Source organism: Ciconia boyciana, chromosome 3 (assembly GCF_034638445.1).
Source record: "Ciconia boyciana chromosome 3, ASM3463844v1, whole genome shotgun sequence".
NCBI lineage: Eukaryota > Metazoa > Chordata > Aves > Ciconiiformes > Ciconiidae > Ciconia > Ciconia boyciana.
In genome coordinates, this window is record NC_132936.1 from 94,411,782 (window position 1) to 94,434,190 (window position 22,409).

Below are 22,409 nucleotides of genomic sequence, written 5' to 3' on the forward strand. Positions count from 1 at the left end.
AAATTTTAAATGGGTGTACGCACCACTGAGATCTCTCTAGTGAGAGGGAAGACCTTCTCTAGGAAGACCTCTCTAGTGAGATCCCATATGAACCTCTTAAACTGATGCTATTTCACATCTTCATCAAGGTCAAAGATCCAGCCGGCAGGTTGGCATAGCTAAAGCATATAAATTATAAAGTCCCCCATTCAGGCTGTGTAGCCAACATCGCACATGAACACCTTTGGTGGCTGAATGACCTTACATCATTTGCGGCTGGGGTGGCGGGGCGCAGACTTTGGCACAGCTCTGGGATGTGGCTTGTGCTTTGCTTCCTTCCCTCCCACACAAAGGCAGCGCTTTAATGTGCAATAACTGACAATCACCATCCTTAAGTGCCTATGTTAGGATAAGATACCAAAATCTGTAGAGGACACAAAATATGTAGCAGTAAATAACATACGAGAGAGATACTTCACACAGGACAGCTTGGTTTGCTTGATGGAATGGGCTTATGGTAACTGCATTCGATTTATCTTGGATAATGTAAAGGTCTGGAAAGAAAACTGCTGAGGAAAGAATGCATCACTCTTGTTAGGAAAGAGACAACTCCAAGAGGAGCCTGAGTCAATGTAACTCAGTGAACATCAGCTTTCAGCTTAATTCTTGTAGCCTGAAGATGTCCAGATCCTGGGATGATTAAGCCAAAGCTTACTAAACATATTGTGAGATGGGCATCACCTCTGCATCTGCATCGGTGAGATCATTTTTGAAAATCTGTTTAATACGGGTGACCACGCTGCCAGAATGATGTTGAAAAAAAAAACTGAGAAGAGGGCTATAAAAATGAATCAAGGGCTGGAAAACATGCCTTGCAGTGAATGGCTAAAGAGACTCTTTCTGGATTGCATACTGAAAAAAGGCTAAGAGATTACTTGTTCTGGTGTCTGAGACTACACAAGGAAGAGACTGCTGATAACAAATAGCTCTTTATGTGAGAAGACAAAGGCATAAACAGAGCTTGTAGTTGGAAACTGAAATGAGACAGGCTTAGATTAAGTCATGACAACTGAACCATGAGAGTAAAAAAACGCTGGAACAACTTACTGAGGCACACACTGAATTCTCTGTCACTTCAGTTGGTGAGTAGATGCTGCACTGAAAATGTACAAATAATCCAAGTTTAGATCCACAAAGGTAAACTCACCCTGTTCCTCAGCTCCACTAGTGAGAGAGACTATGCTTGGCATATAATTAACTCCCCTGTCTAGACAAAGAGCACAAAATGGTTAGAATGAGATTCAAAGAGCTTGTACTTTCTCATAATGACCAGGAGGCTGGAGTCCCAGAAGTTGGGATAGGTGAATCGGAGCACATAAGCTTCTCCAAATGTTTTTTTTTTAAAAAACAAAAAAAACAAAACAAAAACAAACAAAACAAACCAAAACCAAAAAACAACAACCCCCCCCCCCCAACCCCAACCTGTCTTTCCTCCTCTCTTTAAAACCTGGAGGTAGTTTCATTTGCATCTTTTCATTTATACTGTGAGTTGGTTCCTAGAAAGCTAATCAGAATGAAAACTTGCCCATTTCCATTCATAAACTTGGACTTTTGCAAGGCCTTATTACAAGCAGCCCAAGGGGAAGAGAAAAATCCCAAAATCACAAAAACCCATTTTGAGTGTTGCTCTGTCCTCCTCTGACCCAGCCAACTGCCACCATCTTCTCATCCCTTTAGACCCATTATGCTCTTTCCAGCAGACCACCTTAGATGGAGAGCTGCTCCTTTTCCCTCAAGCCCCAGTTCCCCATTTTACAGCATACCAGGATGTTGGCTAAAGGGACTGTATTATGCATAAGCTATGAACTGCTCAGAAAATCCCAGCAGACCTAGCACTATTAAGCCCATCTATATTGCATTAAGTTGTTATTAGCTACTGCATTCTAGCTTATGATTAGGACAGTAAAATATCTCTTTGCAATCACCACTTGGTAAGGAAAATCCCTGTTCAATGCAAATACCACTAGTATTTATTGTTCTCTTGACCTCAATCACAGCCACTGTCAGGAACCCCTGTTAGTTTTGGCACTCCAACCAATTCCTCCCATTAAATGCTTGGCTGAGTTGGGCCCAGAGTTGTACCATGTTTGCGACGGATGAGATTTACAGCACTTGGTTCATCAGATGTGAGAGCAGGTCACAACAGATCAAGAGCCTACAAAGGGTCGGCTGGAATGGCCTTCAGTTGCCATTCTTTCTTTAGCCTGCAGGGATTTATCCCAGATGCTTCTCCACCACAGAAATTGAGTCATTTTCAGTCTCTTCTACATCCCATTCATCTCCTTGCAGCTTGGCAAACAAGCAAACGTCTCAGAAGTCAGCTTCCTCCCAGTCAACAGTAATGAAAAATTTCCATGGTTTCCTGCGATCACACATGACCCTAGAAACAAGGACTCCAAAACCATACAAAACGCAACAGGTCTGCATGCAACTAGGAAATTTAAGCACGTCTGTCAATCCTGGGACCAATTAGGGTTTTGCAGGTTCATCACTGGGTTCATAAAAGAAAAACAACTGTTTTACCTCAAGTCCTGGGGCCAATTAAATTCGAATCAGAAGCAAAAGCTCAGATAAGGTAGGAGCGTGTGCACACACATGCTTATTTGTGTTTGCAATAGAAAGGCAAAGAGGAATGAAAATCAGGAACTATATGAAGTGAAATAGAGTGAGAGGGGTGCATGTTGGAAATGTGATCTCTTCTCATTGAGAAAACAGTTTCCTGGCTTCAAAGAAAAAACAATTTCTTCTCAGAGACTGGCCCAAGTGGAAAAACACAAACTAGTATCTGAACAGTCGTTTCCCCACAGCAAACTCCAAAAGGCCCTTATGCCCTTCATAAAAACTGAACCCTCAGCCTCCCAGTACAGTGTCCCAGCACAGAACTGGCAACAGGAAGACCTGCTAGGATGCAGGGTAGCCTGAGCACCTCTGAAATTTAATTCGCATGCAAACAGTTTCCCTAAAGGAGTGAATGTAATTGGTGCTGTTTCAGAGCTTGGGGTCAGGATGGTCACAGCTAAATAAAATTCAGAAACCCCCCCAGGATGCTTGGTTTCCTATTAGGGCTTCTGTTCACATCAGGAGTGTCTTGGGGTCTTCCCTGCATAAGCTCCGTCCTCAAAAGTGGCATTGCTATTCTGTGTGTTGCCTCCACGTGCCTGCCGCAGCCCTCCAGCCGGGCAGGAGAAAATAGCCTGCTCTAGTGCCGAGGTGCAGGGAGTAGGTGAGGAATAGCACGGGAGCCTGCTCCTGCACCCTCGTAGGTGCTGCTTGACGTGGTTTATGGCACAAAAATCATGGGAGAAAAGCAAAGGCACAGGCACAATGCCATGGCACCACAACACAGCACTCTCTGGGAAAGAAGCTGGGGGAGAAGAGCCTCTGCTCCCCTGGCACAGGTCCGGTGTCAGGTCTGATGTCCTATGCTCCCCTGCAGGTGTGGACAGCTGTTTTCATTTCTCTGTGCCTCAGGCTCTTGTGCAGAGGCTGAGACTTACCATGAGAAAATGAATTGCTTTTTTTGCCTGCTTGGTGTCTTCCTGATTCCCTTAGCAGGTTCTGGTCTGTGGCATCTCTCTCCCCACAGCTGGGCAGTCAACATGCTCACGTCCTGGTCACCGCCCAGAGGCAGAATTTGACAGAGACAGGGCATTCCCTCCTTTCCTGTCCTGTGACCCCAGCCTTAAAATATGAGAGCTGACAGCAGTTTTCTAACTCCCTCCATCTACCACCTTGCCCCATGTCTCCTGATGCCAGTGTCACCGCATACAGTCCACGCCTTCCCAAATCTACTTTGCTCAGGTGTCAGCAGCAGCTCTCTTTTGCTAGAACATATATACAAACCTTCCCATCCTCTTAGCTCTCCTATCCCCAGTCTTTTCCACTGGGTTTTCTCTTTCAAATATACCCACTACACCCAACCCATACAAGCAGGTACCTCGCCCTAACGCGTTCCCCATAAACTCAGATCCCAGTCCCATCCATCACCTCTGGCAGAGAATATCCCACCATCCCACGCTCCAGGATCCGTGGCCCTTTCTCTGCCTTGGTCCAGTTCCCACGTCCCCTGGACACGTACTGGTGCTGTGAGGACCAAGAGAGAAAGCTTGGCAACAGCTGCCGTGCCAAGCTCACCACCTCTGACCTGCTGACTAGCGGTAAGCGCATGGCAGAAGTACTCACAGTGTAGGTTAGAGAGGAACCTGCATCACATCCCCATGCAAACAGAAGGAGATCCAGGACAACCTCTCCCTTCAGCCAGGCTGCCTTGATGCAGTCTGGGTACCACCAGCTGTATCGCAGTTTGGAGACCTTTGATACAGCTGGTTCCACCTATGGCCTAAACCCAGACAACAACAACAGGGCTCAAAAATAAAGTGGTTCCTTCAGAACGGCAAGATGGGAAGCACTGGGAAAGTGCCCGACAGTACTTTGGCAGCAGCAGTATGCTCCTGTGGCTTAAAGACAAGGACACACTTGGGCGAGACCCAAACATGCACAGCCTTGCAGGATGCCCAGCACAATGCGTTTGAGAGGATTCTGGAGTTGTTTTTTATCCCGACAAGTTGATGTATAGCTAGGTCCTACAGGGAAAATAACTGCCACGGCAGGAAAACCTTAAAAGGAGTATCTGAATTAGAACAGTACAGCCCTGAAAGGGCCACGGTAGGTGAGCAATTGTCCACAGAGAGATGACCAAGACTGTCTGCCATCCACTATGTCTACACAGCTCGTCTCTCCTTTCCCGACAAAACTGTATAGCTTGGATGTCTCTCTCTCTCTCTTGATAAAATTAAGTTGCTCTTCCTGGGGAGTCTGGCCAAAAAACAGGATAATGGCAGCTTATGGAAAGTGTATTTGTTTCTCCCAACAATATCCGAGAAATGGATTAGCTGATTTAAACCAGTTCTCTTCTGAACAAACAAATTCATCTCTCTAGGCGAGGAGCTCTCACGCAAGCTTTTACTCAGCCTATCATTACAACTGCAGAGGTGTTTAGAGATGAGCAATGAGCTGCACAAAGGCTGAATGGCAGCGCAGGCAGGCTGCAATCTCACGTAGCAGACCCAAGTGCCCTCTTTAAGGAGGGCTCCCACCTTCCTGATGTACATTATCTGGGTATCATCCTCTCTTCTTTCACGGTCATTTACCCAGGGCACAGCGAGGAGGCCTCCCGGTACTTTGCATCCAACGTGTGGTGCCACAGACTGAACATGCCAGCTTTGCAAAATCTGTTCCCCAGCCTCCAGTGCTCTGGTGAATTCTCCCTGCCATCTGTGCCTTTTGCTTTATGTCTCAAGTCTCCTATATCTCCTGGCCACCACAGTGTGCAGACATGCTCTGTCAGACCAATTTCAATCAAAGAGGTAAACTGGAAAAGCTCTCGGGGCGCAAGGGAGACTTCCCAAGAAAATCTCAGTGAGCGGCAGCACATGGCAGCCAGCAGAGAAGAGACCAAGGTCCTGCAGAGCAAGGCCTAACTGCTACACACTGAGGGGAAAAATTCAGGCCAGACAAAATTCATAAAATCACTTTACCCTGTGAAAGACGTTTTCCTCCAAAGCTGCATACACCAAACGCTACAAAAAAAAGCAGCACTGGAAGTCCTGGGGCTTTGCTCCACAAACATAAAGGTGGCTACAAAGAAGAAGGTTTTAGCTAAGAATCCTTAGCCTGTTGGACTACCTGCCCCTCAATGCCACGAGGCTGGCAGGAGGGTAGGGCCAACAAGTCCTAGACAAACAGGAGCCATCCTCTTTTCAGCTACATTTGGTACAACCCCATCTTACGACCCAATTCGAAACCGATGTAAGTGCTGTCACAGCCTCCGTCTGCCAGGCCCCAGGACCAATAGATGGTAATTGTTAAAACAAATCTGAGGCCAGCTAAGCCTCTGTGGTTGTTACTGTGCTCCGAACCGTGGCCATTTGGGTTTACAGCCATGACAGAGTAAAACTGATTCCTCCTTCAGCCTGTCCTTAGACTGACAACTCTAATTAGCTGTTAGCAGCCCCGGCCTTGGGAAGCGGAGTGAGCAATCCTAACACCGTATTGCCGAGGACAGGGCTATGTGCACAAACGCAAGCTCTAAGCAACTTAATCCCAGACACAGTACTGCAAGTGGAAAGTGTGTTGACAACCAGGAACAAGACTCTCTGCTCTTAACGGGGGGAGCAAGGGGGTTCTGTGTATTGATAGAAACACAGAAATAACAGGTATACTTTCAGCTTAGTCACACAAACCTCTGTACAACAAATTAGGGGATAAACGGGGAGGATTTCCATTAAAGTGGGACCTAACAACCAGGTCAGGCTTTGTTCAGACTGGTGGTTCAAGGTCACGCCCATGACTACAAATGATTTTCTTCTTTTCGCTAATGAAGGTCTCCAGGTTTGCAAGCACTGAACTTGCAGAAGGCACAGTTTTCCCGTGGCTTTGAATACAGACACACCTTCCCTAGAACATCAGTTCATTCTTAACCCTCTGATGGTATAAAATGAACCAGAGCATCCCAGAGCTCTGGTTGGTACGAGAGCCCGAGGCTTCCCTCTCTTGGGAGCAAGACCTGTACCATGTGGAACAGCATGAATGGAAGGGCAGGAGAGCCCCAGCCACTGCAAGGGTAGAAAAATCACCTTCTGCCCCCAAGTTAGCTCCTGAACTGTGCTCCTCAGCTTGGAGGAGGGTGTCGGGATGGACTTCACTGACGAAAATAATAAAAAAAAATTAAAACAGTCACTATTAACAAATACACTCAGAAATGAAACCAGCAAAGTCTAAAATTCTTAGCAGATGGCTCCATACTCCAGCTCACGTAGTCAAGGAGCAAGACAGATAAGGCAGCTCAGTCACAGATATGGGTCAGCTCTAGCCACAGACAGTCTCATTTCTCTTAGACTCCCTTCACATTGGCAGGGAGAGCTGCAGGGAGCTCTCAGAAGCCAAAAGCCCAGTCCTAGCCAGTCCGTAGAAACATCTCCATGCCAGGAGTGTGTCTCAAGAGCACTTTTAATGGAGCAGTTAATATCCAAGCTTATGTTTCAGAGGGGGCAGGGCACCAGCAAAGAGCACTGACATTGAGCTATGGCTTCAGCAGTTGATCGAAACAGTTTAATGCATTTCCATTTCCAGTTGCGTGGATCCAGCAATGCTTCTTACTTATTTACAGTATCACCCCCTCCTCTCCTCCCTGCTCCTCTGTTTGCAACATAGATAACAGGGGAAATTGATGCTGACTATTGCTCCCTGATGTACAGCATTGCCAATGGGTTCAGCAGGATTTTAAAGAGGAATGAGTCAACAGCGTGTGACCAGGAATAACATTTGCCAGCATGTGAGCTTGAAGGGAGTCTAAATATCTGTGCCCACCTGAACATTAGTTTAAGTGACAAGGGCAACAGATGCCCCAGCAGGACATATTCTGGCTGCCTTCCAGGTCAGGGCAGAGCCAGACCTGCTGGTCACCAACCCTATGGCAATGCCTATGTCTAGGACTATGCAATGGCTCCTGATAACTGCCCCTCCAAAGAGAATCTCCATCTACTTTCCTGATTACACCTAATGTTCGTTATGCTTTGAAAATAAAGCCCAATAATCCACCTGCTGCTTAACGTGGCAAAACTCTACCTAAGGGCAATAAGCATAATCCTTTGGAGATCAGTCCTACATGACTGTGGACTATTATTTTGGATCCAAAAGGGGCCACGTTCGCAGGCCATGTTATTCCAGGGAAGGAGACACTCAGGTTAATTCCTTTTCTAGCCTTTCTTCCTGCCAAGATCTCACCTGCTGTGTGACCCAAAGATGAGAAACATAATCATCTTTCAGACTTGACTATCCAAAACAAGGTCAATCCTATGTAAATATCTCCTCTTCCTTCTTCCCTTCTTTTTCTGGGCACTTAGAGACACCAAGACTTCTGCCAAAGATAAAAATGGCACCAGCAAAAGTCTGCTTATCCAATAATCAGAATTTGGTGAACTAACTAACATCTCTCAACAGAGGAGACGGGTGCTCTGCTACCAGGCTTTGGTGGTTATCCAAAGAGGGAGTACCCATTCAGGTGATTGAACAAGGGCCTGAGACAGCAAGTAGTGAGTGCTGTGAGGGAGGATAAACCTATCTATGGGAAAATACTGGAGCAGATGTATTGAGGATCAGGGGTGATGAGGAGTGCAGGGTTGAGCTGGACTTTGACTGAGCTGTCCAGTAGTTTATGACATGCTGTTCAGGATTGACAAAGCATCAGAGCTGACACAATATCATTCAAGCAGGATAATGTACTAGGATTGCAATTTACTCCACACTGTTATATGAGGCTCTAACAGAGCAAATGTAATATTCACCGTGATAAGACAGTCATCTCAAAGGCCAGTTCTAGCAACAGCTAGAGTTTAGTCACTACTAATCTTTGTGACTCATGGAAAGGCTATTTTGACCAGGCTTTTAGGATACATGGCTAATATATTTTTCACCATTTGTTATTATGTACTTGCTAAATTTGTATCTAGGTAGTATCCTTTCACTGATCCACACATATTCTCCTTCTTTCCTCCTTTCATACATATTGGCTCAAATGACACTTTGTATTCCAAAACCCAGAGTGCTGCACATTTTCAAGCCCAGTGTGTGTTTTACAGCTTTACGCTATCTCACCTACACAGGGTGACCCAGCCCTGATTTTAAACCCACCTCTGCCAAGGATTCATTTTTCTGCTGGGATTTTCTTGAGCGAGTACCTGGTCCTGAAAAAAGCCTTGACAACAGCATCAGCAATAGCATTGATATTGTTAATAACAGCACTCTGCCCTTCCATTACTATTTTTATTTCAATATTTCAAAGTGTTATGTTTATTATGCCCCACAAATCCTTGAAGAAATGGGTCAGTTTTATTCCTGTTCTGAAGATACGGGACAAGATGACAAGACACTGCCACTCCAAGTGGCAGCCAGATTCCCAGGAGTTCTGACAAGCCCAATCTCTCGCTCTAACACATATACAACATTTCTTCATCCTAACCACAGAGCTATAAGGCTGCAAGGACTTTCATGAACTTATTAATCTTCCAAAGCTCTACAGTTCAGACCAAGAAGTCCAGGGAACAGACCATCCAGGCTGTCACACAGCTGATGATAGACAATTACAGCTTGTAAGATAAAAGGAGAACAACTTTTTCTGCTTGCAAAATACGAAAAATAAGAAAAAGCCCAAACACTTTTTTCTTTTTTTTTGTCAGCTGACTTGTCCTTTTTGTCTTCTTATTCTCTTTCCACTACTGCAGTGCAGTTGGCAAAGCCTATTTCTGGGCTAGTTTGTTACAATACAGCACTATATGCATGAGGGTGAGGGGAGAAAAAGAAAAGAAAAGAGAAACACAGAAACAGGTTCTGACATCTAATCAGATCTGCTGTATTGATTTTGCAACTTTAGCTTTGGAGCAAATCAGAGAAACAACCACATTATCACCCAGAATTCGCTCTTCCCTTGAGTGAACCAGTTCAAAAGGAGCTCACACCGGCACATAAACAGGCACGCCTGCATGCACACACACACACGCGTGCACGCACGCCCGTGTGGATGCACGCCCCATGTAAGCAGCTCTCCAGTGGAATGCGCGGGCTGGGGGAGGCGGGGGAAGCACTCATCACAGAGGCTGCAGGAGCCACACGATCCCCATTTCCAACAAGATGAGAATTCCAGAGCAAGCCACCGGACTAATGAGCTACCCACACTGGAGAGCAGCATTTCAATTAACCACAGCAGCCCCCACCACAGCACCCACCTCCTTCCAACTGCATGAACAAGGAGGAGAGGGATAAACAGGGACTGTGTTGTTTGCTGGGTTTTGGGTTTTTTGGGTTTTTTTTCGCAGGGGGAAAGGTGGAAGCCTATAAAGTGGACGAGGGCATTCTTGCCCTACTTTCTTGGTTCACAGTCTGTTTTTCATGCTGATGGAAGGAGCAATTGACAGCCCCGAAACCAAAGCTGCCTGCTCAGGCACAGAACAGGCAGTGCCACCTTAAGGTCCTTCCACAGCTTCCAGGCTGGAGGAGACAGCTCACGTGTACAAACACTCAGTACACACCCAGCTCCAACTAAGGGTACACAGAACGGATGGAGAAAGGAAGAGGGCCATTTGGGTGGGCTGCCACATGGACCATGCCACCGTTACTTGGGCGAGACCACAATAAAGCATTGCTTGGCCTTGGGAAGAGCTGTAGGAAGAGTATGTTGAGTTGCTCTTTACATAGAAATTCACCGCATCTTTGCCTTCTTGGGGGTCACATCAAAGGCTTTGCCCCAGAACAGCTTCTGGCTTGTACCTACCATCTTTCTTGTGTGAGGAGTCATGTCCTCCTCCTCCAGCCCAAGATTCAGGGCTGTGATCCCCCTCCAGACCACCTAGTAAGCCTGAATTCATCCCAGGCTCGGCACTGCTGCTCCCTCTGCAGGGGCAACGAGGGTCAGTGAGGACCACACAGCTTTCAAACACCAACACCAAACTGGGGACACCAGCAAGTCTGATGGTTCTTTGCTCCAGAGTGAGATTTTGCTGCATCTCCCATCGGTTCTTGGGGTGACCAAGAGTCACCCTCTCTGCCATGTTCTGCCGTGCCCCATACTCCTGACCCAGCCTGCCTTCCAAAACATCTTAAACCAAGACGCACAGTTCCACCCTGCTTAAGGGAAGCTTCTCCACACATACTTACCTGCATGGAAATCTGCACACATTTCCCTGTCCCCATCCTGTAATTTAATTCTTGCCATGCTCCTGAATGGACAGAGATAATTTTAAAAGGGGATCTTGGAATACTCAAAGTGCCTGCAGGATTTTGCACACCTCCGTTACTGCTGTGCTCCCAGTCACAGTCACATCTGTGAGCAGTGTGTCTGGTTGGCTTCACCCAGGTTATCCGCTCCAGCCTCACTTCTCTTCTTCCTGGGGAGCAAGCCTGGGAGGAGTGTGGCAGCACGTCTAATGAGCACTGCTGTGCTGTGCGTGGAGGCTTGTCAGTCACAGCCCAGAGGCAGCGTGCCCGGGTGCAAATTAACCTGTGCCCTACCCATCCCACGCCTGCCAGATCCACACTGCTCAGAGGACTCTGCGAGAGTTCAGCAATCGCGCTATCCCGATGGGATGAGGTCTGCAGGGAGGGCTACTCCTACAGTCACAGCTCTTTCCAGACCAGGGCATTTTTTTCGGCTGCCTTCCCCCTGTCTGATTCAAAGTCTTGAAGGAGAGGGCACAGATCCCTGCGTGACTCAACAGCAAGGGAGCTGAGTAGGCACTCACTTCTCTGGAGGGAGAAACCACTGCAGGGAAAGGGCAGAGACTCACCCAACGCAGACAGCAGCAGCATCCCTCCCTCTGCATTCACCTTTGTGCAGAGATTATCACCTTCAAGCGGGGCTGGGAGCACCACCCATCGCTGAAATCACTCAATACACCACATGCTAAGAATCAGTTTTCTGTTACAGCTTTATTGCATGGAAACCATTTGGGAGTATGCGGTCCCTATTAGGGTCTGCCTAGCACTGCTTTTCAGGCAAAATGGTTCAGGCATGTCCAGAAATGACAGCTGGGGTAACTAAGTTGAAGAAAGGGTTATGGGGTGGAAATGGTCTAATTAACAAAGGTCTAATTAGCAAAGGTTTGCTACCTTTTGAGTGCTTGACTTTACAAACTTACTAACATACCCTGAAGGTATTTTACACATATGTAATGCACGCAAACACACACCTGGTAAAGCTGCTGTTCTGCACTCAACCACTGATAGGGAAATGGAAAGCGTTGTATACAAACACACACAAGACCTCTCCCTTCCACTTGCAACACGCTGGCCATACGGTATCTTGCCCTTAGCCTTGTGTAGCCAGACCAATCAAATATAAACTGTTCAAAGGTCCCTAGACAAAAGAGATGTGTCTGCTCAGCCCAGTAAGAAAGGTCAACTCTGCCTGAAAGCAGCTCTGAGTGTGCCAACCCTGCTTAGCCCACAGGCTTTTGTGTACACAGGCATTCAGACAGGCACTCCAGTACTGTATGGTTATACTCACACTGCACGTTGAGCTGCACCAGGGCTTCCCGGGGTCTGATGTTAAAGCCGTTGTACCTGGCTGTCTGACACTTATAGGTCCCACTCATTTCTCGGCTCACACTCTCCAGGCGCAGCTTCCCATCATATGTCTCCATCGTCATTGTCCCTGAAGGCATGGGGGTTTCCTTATCTACTCGGGACCAGATGATGGGTGGCTTGGGCTTCCCTCGAACCTCACACTGCAGCTCAGCCCGGGACCCCTCCCGGACGGTGACTGTGGACTGACCCTTTGGGACACTGATGGTTGGTGGTACTAAAAGGGAGACAAGAAGGGAATCATTTTACAGTGAGTTTCCAGCAAGCAAGGAATATTCTTGAGATGCTTGTGTTCGAGTCACACCAACAGCCCTGAACATCAAAGGTTCCACACAGTGCAACCCCTACAGGAATATGCTGCCCATGTAAGTCATCCTACAGGGTCTGGAGCTGCAGGGCATCAAGGAAGATCCAACAGTGTATCCCAATGCCAACAGCAAGTACTAGCTGTATTGGGACATCCTCCCAGCTCCCACCCCTCTGCAAAATGCTGTCCAGCAGCAGGGCTAGCACAGAGGAACCCAAAGGAAAAAGCTTCTTTGATCCATCTCTCCACTTCTGATCAGTGAATTTCCCAAATGGAACTGCAGTCTTTTGGCCAAGACATATAGAAGTCATTATCTACCAAGGTATCTAGTTCCCTTATACAGGTCAGACCAAAACTGGGACTTAGAGGATTAGTGCTTGTAGATCGCATCTCCAGCCTTATCAGACATCCAGGATCCCCAGCAAGCAACCAGCGCGGTTAAGTGCCTTTGCTTACTTTACATTGCGATTCACAGTGCACTAGTTATCTCTGGCTCACTCGAGCAAGAGATGGGTCCCAGCAAAGATCACTTCTGGCATCCCTTCCAGGCCAGGCTGGGAACAGCTCACCCAGCAGAACTGCTGCTGAGCTGGGGCTAGAGCTGGAGGCATAGTAATGCTCAAGAAATATTCAGCTATCAACTGACAAACAAAACTTTGCTGATAAACAAAGCTCCAAAGACACCCAATAACTGCAGTAAAGGGTGCAGAGGTGTCGGTGGGAAGAGGTTTGTTGTTCATGTCCCCAACTCCACCAAGAACCGAGGAAGGGGATGTTTGTGCTAAACTCCATGTACTATTGACATTTTATTTGTATTAGGCTTCAGAGTTAACAGTTCAACTGAGGTAAACAGGGCCGTAATAATTTTCTGAAAGCTCCACTTTCAGCCCTTCCTGCTGACAGTGGCAACACTGGGATTGACACTTCCATAACTGCAAGGGCCACGTACTTTGTTTCCATTTAAATCAAAGTTTAGAACTACAGAGGCTGTAACAAGCTCATCTGACCAATGTTAGCTCAATTCAACTCCAGCAAAGGAGTGTGCAACAGTAATTGCACACATTACAGCCCACACCTGCTTTAAGAGCAAATTTAAGATGGCTCCAGCCCAATCTCCCTCTGCAGTGACCTCCATGTACAACAGGGAGGCCACATTTTCAATTTGCAGGTCTCCTGTGGGTTGGGGAATCTCATCACACCCTGTCCCGCGCAGCGCGAAGGGACGACAGCACTCTCGGCACACAGCACTGCCGGCAGCTGCTCACCTGGCGAGAGGCAATTTTCTCCATGGGGAAAAGCTGTAAATTGCATTTGAAGATTTTTTTTTAATTAAAGCTATCTCCTCAGAGCTGCTTAGTGGAGGCAGCCACCTTGGCGAGCTCAGGGTTCGCTCAGCAGGGAAACATGGAGCCACCGCTGCTGCCCTCCTGCTCTGATCTTGCGGTCTGGGGAAAACCTGCTGGGTTTTTATGTGGGAACCACATGTTGGAGGTGGCTCATGTCTGTCAGCTCAGCTGCTGCATGAAGGGCTGCTCCAGCGGGGATGGCCATTTTCATTCCCTGGGTCACAAAGCGGTCCGCCTGGCCCAGGATGCCAAAGAGAGGTGTTCAAACACCCCGGGCTTCCCTCCTTGTCCTTCCCTGTCAGCAGCATCCACATGAGCATGTGGGGCTCACCTTCCACCGGCCGGGCCAGAGCACGGGGCAACCTGCCACCACAGACACCTCCTTTGAGGCAGTGGCCGGCTGGCACCTGGACCAACACCTGCACCAACAGACACTGCCCAGCCTTTTGGTGGGATCATTCAGGGTCTCCCAGCCCTTTGCCACCTTCCTACCCTTGCAGTCTTAAACACAAATGCACTCTGCCATCTAGTGATCTTGGGCAAAAAGGATTGTTCCTGGCGGCAGCAGCCACACAAGGTTGGGAGAGCCAGCTTTGCACCAGGATTGGGGGGTTCCCTAGGTTTTATTCCCTGCTGGTACAACGGGGATGGTGTCTGCTGGCACAGAGAGAGCCCTACATGCCCAGGCTGCCAGCAGAAGTGAAACACCAGCCTTCGGTGTTTAGTAGGTCCATGGCACAGTCAGAGCTCAGTCTCCAGGCTGCTAATGAGCACTGGGCACAGTCCATTGGGAGCTGGCTGGCTCCAGCATTTCTGCTGGGAGACAGGGGCTTCCCAAAGCATCAAAAATGGTCACAGCACCTTCTGTTGGGGGGCTGAAGTGAGCAATGTCCAGAATCAAGACTGGGATCAGCCTGACCAATGGATCCAGCACACCCAGGGACTGAGAAGAAACTTTCCATGAAGGTTCAGGACAAAATCTGTGGGCAGCTGGGCCCCTTGAGAGTCCTCACCAGATTACTAGCCCAATGCTGCTTTGTGCCGTACCCTCAAGGTCCTGGAAAGGCAGCAAGATGACATGGAAGTAATGGAGAGTAGAGCTGGACCCACCACTTCCCCAGAAGCAAAAAGGCAGCCCTGAGACCCTGCATTTCAGTCCCCAAGGTAACTGACAAACACACTTATGGATTAGTCCTGTCCTCACCAAGCCATGGGGTGAAGCTTTGTCCCTGATTTTGAAGAGGGGAGGCATTTATAACACTTGGAGTCCTACAGAGAGTGCTCAAGACAGATTGCAATTGCAATCCAGTAAACATTAAAGCTCTTCACACAATTTGCTATGACAGATGATACCAATTTCCTGGCCACAGCTCTGAAAAAAGGGACATTCCTCATAAGGAATGCCAAAGAGAGGAACGAGCAGCTTGCTTTCTCTTTTACTCCCTTCTAAGCAAAGGGACGTTTGAAATTTGGTGAAATACCACCCCGTTTTTCTTCCTTCACAATTTGGAGGCTTCTTTGAACAATCACACTCTAAACCTGTCTCTGTAGCTTTGACTGGACTGCACTTCGGACTTTCCATAGGGAGAAAACATAAAGGAAGATCTGCTTGGTTCACAACACATCTGGCAGATGATCTGTAACTATTACGCATCTCCAGTCTCAGCCAAATGCTTGCCTGAGGATGTGATACTTCTTCCCACTGGGATTCAAGACACTCATGTAAGGTCCTTCAAAAAAGCCAGAGGGATGGGGGTGGGCGGCAGCTAGTGATGCCAACCACTCTCCTGGGGCCACAGAGAGGCTCACCTGTCTCTGACGAGATGTTCACCTCCACACTGAGGTCAGGAATGGGTGCTCCCTGGAAGGTAGCCATGCACAGGTAGGTGCCGTAGTCACTGAACCTCAGGTCAATAATCTCCAAGCTGCAGGTCACAGGCGGGAGCTCAGGGTCATTCCTGGTGATGAGCAACCGGTCTGAGAACCTGGCTGGTTTCCCATTCTTGTACCAGGAATAGACAACCTTCTCCTGAGGGACAGCATCCACGTGGCACGAGAGCTTCAAGTCCTGCCCTAACTGGATGGTCTCGCTCTCTTTGATCACATCGGGGGTGATTTGGAACGTGGCATTCTTCATGGCTGGGATGAACATAAGTACAAAACTGGTTAGGGACAGCAAAGTGTCTTGCATGGGACAGGACAACAGCTTTTTGCTCCTCAGGAAGGCAACATCTCCATGCAAAACCTGCCTCAAGACCTCCCCCAGTTATGTTCCCACAAGAGATCCCCAGGGCCTCACATCTGGCAGCCTGGGATCATTCTCTAGTCCAGGACAGTGCTACAGCCCTGGATGAGGCTGCAAGCAGTGCTAGCACAGCTGCTGGTCTGGGAGCAAAGAAGCTTGCACAGCGGCTTCTCCAGAATACTAATCTCTGCTAAGTATCACATTCACCCTCAGCTGTACAAGAACAGTCAGGAGAAATGCAAATCTAGCCTCTCCACCCTGAAAAACCATGCTCTGAGAAAAAGAGCAACTTACACCGCACCAGCAGGTTCACTGTCTTCTTTGCTGGGTTCCCCACATTGTTGATGGCCGTGCAATTGTAGTAGCCCGAGTCCTCCACACGGATCCTCCAGATAGTGAGGTTGCCTCCTTGCACAAGGCTGTTGGGAGGCATTGGGCCAGGAGAGTGAGACCAAACCACCTCTGGCTGCGGGTCACCGCCCGTCAGAGAGCACTGCATAGTGATGTTGTCACCAGGGTTGACCACCAGTGTCTCATTGACAGACAGCTTCAGAGCAGGTGGGGCTGGAAGAGTACAAAGAGGGACACTTCGGAGCTTGAAAAAGACCCACCCACTTGCCTGTGCACAGCTTCATACTTTCTAGGATTTTTTCTTGAAGATGGCTGGTTTGAGTAGGGAGAGCTGGAGGGATCCACGAATTCAATTACAAATACAAGGTGTTTGTGAACCTAAAGCATTATCATTACCATGTCTTTGAGTTCGAGCACCCTGCTCTGTTATGGTTAGGAAACACTGCAGGCAAGACCTCACACCGCTCTAGAATGGAGGTCATACCTAAAACACTCCACTGCTAGTGCTTAGAATTGGGGCATAAGATAGGTATGGTATTTTAGCAGTGTTTAGTGCAGGTTCTCTAGGCTTAGGACTCAGGTCAGAAGAAAAGCAGATGAACCCCCTTTGCACAGGTAGGAGTGGGCAACCGGTCAAAACTCAGTAGTGGAAAACCCAAGGCTAGAGGCTTCTTGACTCCTGATGCAAACAACTGCAACAAGGCAGAAGGGCAATGGAAAGCTGCTGTGCCTCTGCATTACTTACCTGCACGGCACCCAGCCCACGCCCCTGCAGACACCACAGTGCCTTCTGTTCTCCCTGTATGTAACTCCCCTGACTCTAGACAGGTCCTGCAGAAGCGTCACTAGAGAAAAGGCTCAACTGGTAGCTCCTGCTAGAGCACCTGTATCTCCTTTGCTGCAACACTAATGTATGAATCACGTTAGTCTGCTTATGCCTTGGACAGAAATAGCACACTGGACTGAGCCCTGAGAGAGAAAGGAAAAAAAAAAGGCAGGAGAAGAGATGCATTGTCATAAGGCATGGGAACTTCCAGGCACAAGCTGGAAGCTGCAAGCATGGATTGAGCTCAGCATGTCAGGACCCGATCCAAAGCATGCTGGGAAGCTCACTGGGATGTCAGTGTTTGCTAGACGGTTCTCACAATCCCAAGGGAAGCTCAGGCAGAGCACCAGGTGCATGCCCAGTCACAGTCTGCTCCTTCTGCCTGACCACCAGAGCTCCACCCTGACTGAGAAGTGAAGGAGAAAGGACAGGCTCAGAGGAGCCTGATTGAACCCAACAGCTGTTTGTGTTCAAGGACAGTTGGGATTAAAACACTCCTCCCATACACAGTTGCCATCCCAAGGAGGAGTTTTGGGGAAGGTCTACCATTAAAAAAGGACCTCAGCTATCCCATGATATGCCTCTCCCATCTCTTACACCCAACTAGATGCCTTTGAGAGGCAAAGCCTTTGCCAGGCAGCTGGCCCTTGCAGCTCAGAGCCTGACACAGAGGACCAGGACCTGTCTGCACCATAACAGACGATCAACAGCAGCTCTGCAGCTGCTCTTAACCTCCTTCACCTCCACAGGCGTCAAATACACTTCTCTATAGACCTGGGGGCTACAGACCAGGTCACAGGGATTGTCTTTCATGAACAACTGAACAACTGGGACTGATTCAAAATGTCTAGACAACCTCTCCTTGGAATATCCTAGTACCTGTTTGGGTTTATTTTATTTCTGCACCCTTCTCACTACAGCCCCCTCCAGGAACTGATCCAGAAAACTTCCCTTTGTATTCTCTATTTAATCCCATGAAAAGCCTTTTAAAAGCCCTTGTCAGCACCATCACTGGCTCCATCCAGACAGAGCTGAGAAAGTAGCAGTCCCCAGCACAAAGGCGGGGAGTATGTTTTGAGTAACAGCCATAATAATGCAAAATAAGACATTGTTCCATATTCATGAAGCCTGATTTAACAGCATCATTATTTCTGCCTCTTCTCTCCCTGGACCCTACGTTAATGAGCTGTGCTGGATTTGTGTTGGATCTCTGAATTACAGCCCATACAAACAAGGCGAGGAGGACTGCTCTCTCCTCAGCACCAGCACCATAATTTAGCAGCGCAACTACTGCCATGCTAGGATATTGCTTTGGTGCACTGAATCAAATGTCCTCTCCCTGGCCACGGCACATGCTATTTGTGCCAGAGGTGGCCAGCTGTGCCTAAGGAAGAAGGTGGCTCCTCTGCCACCTGCACTGGTCATTTTGAGGCCAGTGGTTGGAGTCCTTGAATTTCAGGAGGCCACAGCCTGCACTCAGAGCCTTTGACAGGTCTCTCTGCTGGAGTCTTGGAAACAGTGTGCAAGGGTTAACGCGCACTAATCGGCAAAGGAAGGATTTGTAAGTCCTCTCCAAGGTCCAGGTGGTGTCATGAGACTCAGTGAAGCCCAGGAAGGAAATAGCTCAACTCACCCTCGTAGTGGTCGGGCAGGACACATTCCTGTCACTAACAGGCTGTCAGATGAGCGTAGCTGATATCAAATAGCTGTTCCAGCCCTCTGACATTGAACTGGTCTCAGGTTCACAGGACACAGACAAGCTGACAGATGTAGCATCTTGCCTGGGAATCTCTACTCGTCCCTGTCAGGGCCAGAGAAAGGCTGAGACCAGCTTATGACCAGAGAGAAGATATCAGAGTTGGGGAGCACAAACCAGAGGTCCTGCAGGCTCTAGTTAAGAGTTAGGGATCTTGCAGTGTTTGATGTGCACATATCTGAACAACACTCATCTTGCCCAGCAGTGACATGTTCTGAGCAAGGCAACATGGAAGAAAAAGTGACGCGCTGGTGCAAGTACTGCCTCAGGGTAGGCTGTGTGTGCATGCAAGAGGGAGGCAGGGAAACTGCAAAGCTGCCACCCGCACAGCTCCAGGCAGCAAGCTCCCATGATGTGCCCCAAAACGGAGCCCTGGCTGTGGCAGCCTGCGTGGACTCCCACTCCTGTCAGCAGACAGAGGTTAACAGTCTAGAGACATTGTTATGCAGGAGATGAATCTCATTTATTTGTAACCTGTGGCAATTCCTTTTATTCTTGGCTCAGAAAACCTGCTGGCGGAGTCTGCCGAGTAGCAAGGGGACCATTAAAAACAAAGAGTCGCTTTCAATTCCCTTTGAAGTCCAATTTGCTGCAGTAAAACTGCATGAGAATTAACCAGCTGGGCTGCTTAATTTTGCAGAAATCAAGGAAGGGGAAAACGTCAGCCTGACCCTGCTGGAGCAGGTGACAACAGCCCAGTGCTGAGCTGGTCCTGTGGCTCTGCGGACCCAACCTGCTGCTCTAGAGCCACACAACAACAGCAAGACAGAGGAGGAGCAGGGGAAACCTCCTTCCCATTAAGGTTGCAGACCAAGAACCCATCCCCTGCTGCAAGGGCCAAGCTGCTGACACAGAGCTCGGGAGAAGCACATCTCCTTGCCAGAGACTACAATCTGCCCGAAGGCCACTAGCCAGAGGAGCCAAAGTGAGCCAGCTGAGGAACAGCAAATGAACTGGGAAGAGAAGATTCCCTTGGCCTTGCATGACCTGACCCACCAATTCCCCTCTAGGTCTGTAGTACTTGGGTCTATAAATATTTAAGAGATCGATTTCCATGCACCTCAGTGCCCTTTGGGCCCTCCTCAGTTGCAAAGGCGAAGGCATCCTGAGCAAAGCTGCTCAGGATTCTGGGCACAGCCAAGGCTACGAAGGCTGCTAAAGCATAAGTGCAAGAGGGAAAGAAAAGACCTATGCAAAAAAGGAGAGAATTAGAGATTTTTTTTCTTTAGAGATATTTTCTCATCTGTGCACAATACTACCTACAGGGCAAGTAAGCCAGATAATATTTCACGTTAAATATACTTGTGTTATTTAACACAAACCCTGCTCACACCACCATGCCAGCTTCATTTTCACTGCCAGCTTTTAATACAATTTGCTAGGAACACATTTTCCATGGCCTCTTTGAGCTTGTAGTGTCAGGCTCCACAGTAACTATGTATAAATATGCATCTATATCCAGACAACAGGAAAAAAGAACTAGATGTATGTGCTACGTGGTCCAGGTTCGGAGCTTAGGTAGGTACCTAAGAAGATGGTGTAAATTCAGCCATATCGCTGGCTTCTGATCTGGCTACAACCTGAAAATACATTTTCCCCAGTAAAGGGGCTGGACTGAAATGAAGGACAGTTTCCCTGTGCTTGGGCTGGCAGCGGGGAGTGGACATGAAGAGAAATTTGATTTTCTCACTCTTCAAAGGTAAAGACACAACAGGGAAGAAGAGCTGTATGAGATCCCTTTCATTATCATGAGCACAAGATAAGTTTTTAAAGGGAATATTCCAGCATTTGCTACAGTCTCATCCTGAGAGAAATTTAGGCAGTGGTGTGAGTTGCTCGAGACATGTTCCAAGATCTTACTAAATAGAGAATATTTTTTTCTGATATTAGCTATAGTTCACTTTCTTAAGCTCATTATTTTTCTTCTTTCTACATAAAATGATGCAACTGTTGTTCAGCACCTTGGGCTCAAGTCAGATCAATAAACATAATTTATGCAGTATCAACAATATCCCATCAACAGTTAGCAACATCAAAAGAGTTCTGTTTCCACTGCACAAAGATGACACAAGGGATGCAAACCACTTTGTGTTACATTAGAGAGGTGAATAATTCAAACAACTACAATGCCTTTCTTTCTGATCATGGAATACCCCAGGGCTGGAAGCGATTTTCTGACATTTACTTATTATTTGAGACTATTCATACATGTGGGGGGGTTGTGGGTAGGGTTTTTGGTGGGTGTGGTTTTGTTTTGGTTTTTTTTAATGGATGGGTTGCAATCAGGTCCTTGCGAGTATTTGGTACATGATACTCAGTTATCAGTCAGTTATTGCAGGTCAAGCAAGAGGCACCAAACTGATTCTGTTCGCAACTGGAGGCGTACTCAAGCACTGCCAGCATGAATATCAGTGTAAAATTTATTTATTGGGAAGGCACCAGAGATATTTGCTTTCCACAAACATCGGCACCAGCGGAGCCTGTTAGCTGGGAGGTGCTGAGAGCACAGCCTGGCAAACCAGGCCAGAATCACACACGAATGAATTATTCGTAAGAACTCCTGCAGCATCTGCCCCGCTCTAGACTGTATGAAATCTATTTTTAAAGTCACTTAAAATTATAAATAAATAAACCAGTGCCTGGATTAAAAACTACATAGTGCCTCAACACCTACACGTAGTCTGTTTTAATGATCTCACGGCAGGCCTGGCCAAGGCACCGGCTATCCGCAGAGATACAAGAAATTAGAGCATCCCTGGCCACAAAACTTCTGCGTGAAGGATTTGTAATCTTAGCAGCCATGTACCTGAACGTGAGGTGCTGCAGGCCCTGGACAGGGTGCTGTGTTACCCTCCGGGAGGGGTAACGGCTTGTGGAGCAGGCGAGGGGTCGGAGGGCTGCGGGGACCCTCTGCGTCCCCTCTTACCTGTGGTGTTTGTGAGCTGGAAGGTGATGGATTTGTCAGGGATGCTGCAGACGTTGCGGACGGACACCTGGCATGTGTAGCTGGCGTAATCCTGGGGCCGCAGGTTCTTCAGCTTCAGGACTTTGGTTTCACCCTGGGAGTTGGGAAAAAAGGGGGGGAAAAGACACAGGTATACAAAGCACAGCTCATCACTGCAAGTCCATAACCTGTCCCAAAGTGGACAGATTGCCAGCAGCTCCCGTCAAAACCTCAGGGAACTGTGCAGACTCCAAGCCCCCCTACCTATATATAAAGGAGACACAAAATGTTTGCAGTGGTAACTCCACCTCCAGGATTTCTCAAAACACCCAGCAACTGACTGACATTTAACGTGAAAGCACTGCTGAACAGGTCTAGGCATAATTTCTCATCAACTGCCATCAGAATCATCTTGCAGAACTTGAAAAACCTTAAATGTCCCAGAACAGACTCTGAGATC

General features: G+C 48.0%; 1 protein-coding gene across 1 annotated transcript in view; it reads right to left on the minus strand.

Moving 5' to 3' along the window:
- Positions 1-22,409, minus strand: part of MDGA1 (MAM domain containing glycosylphosphatidylinositol anchor 1) — a 147,806-nt gene that overhangs the window by 64,484 nt on the left and 60,913 nt on the right. The window contains exons 5-8 of the mRNA XM_072858179.1: positions 21,932-22,064; positions 16,367-16,636; positions 15,637-15,966; positions 12,098-12,391 (exon numbers count right to left, since the gene is read on the minus strand). Of these exons, the coding sequence (XP_072714280.1) occupies positions 12,098-12,391; positions 15,637-15,966; positions 16,367-16,636; positions 21,932-22,064 (1,027 nt within the window). The remainder of the gene's footprint in view (positions 1-12,097; positions 12,392-15,636; positions 15,967-16,366; positions 16,637-21,931; positions 22,065-22,409) is intronic.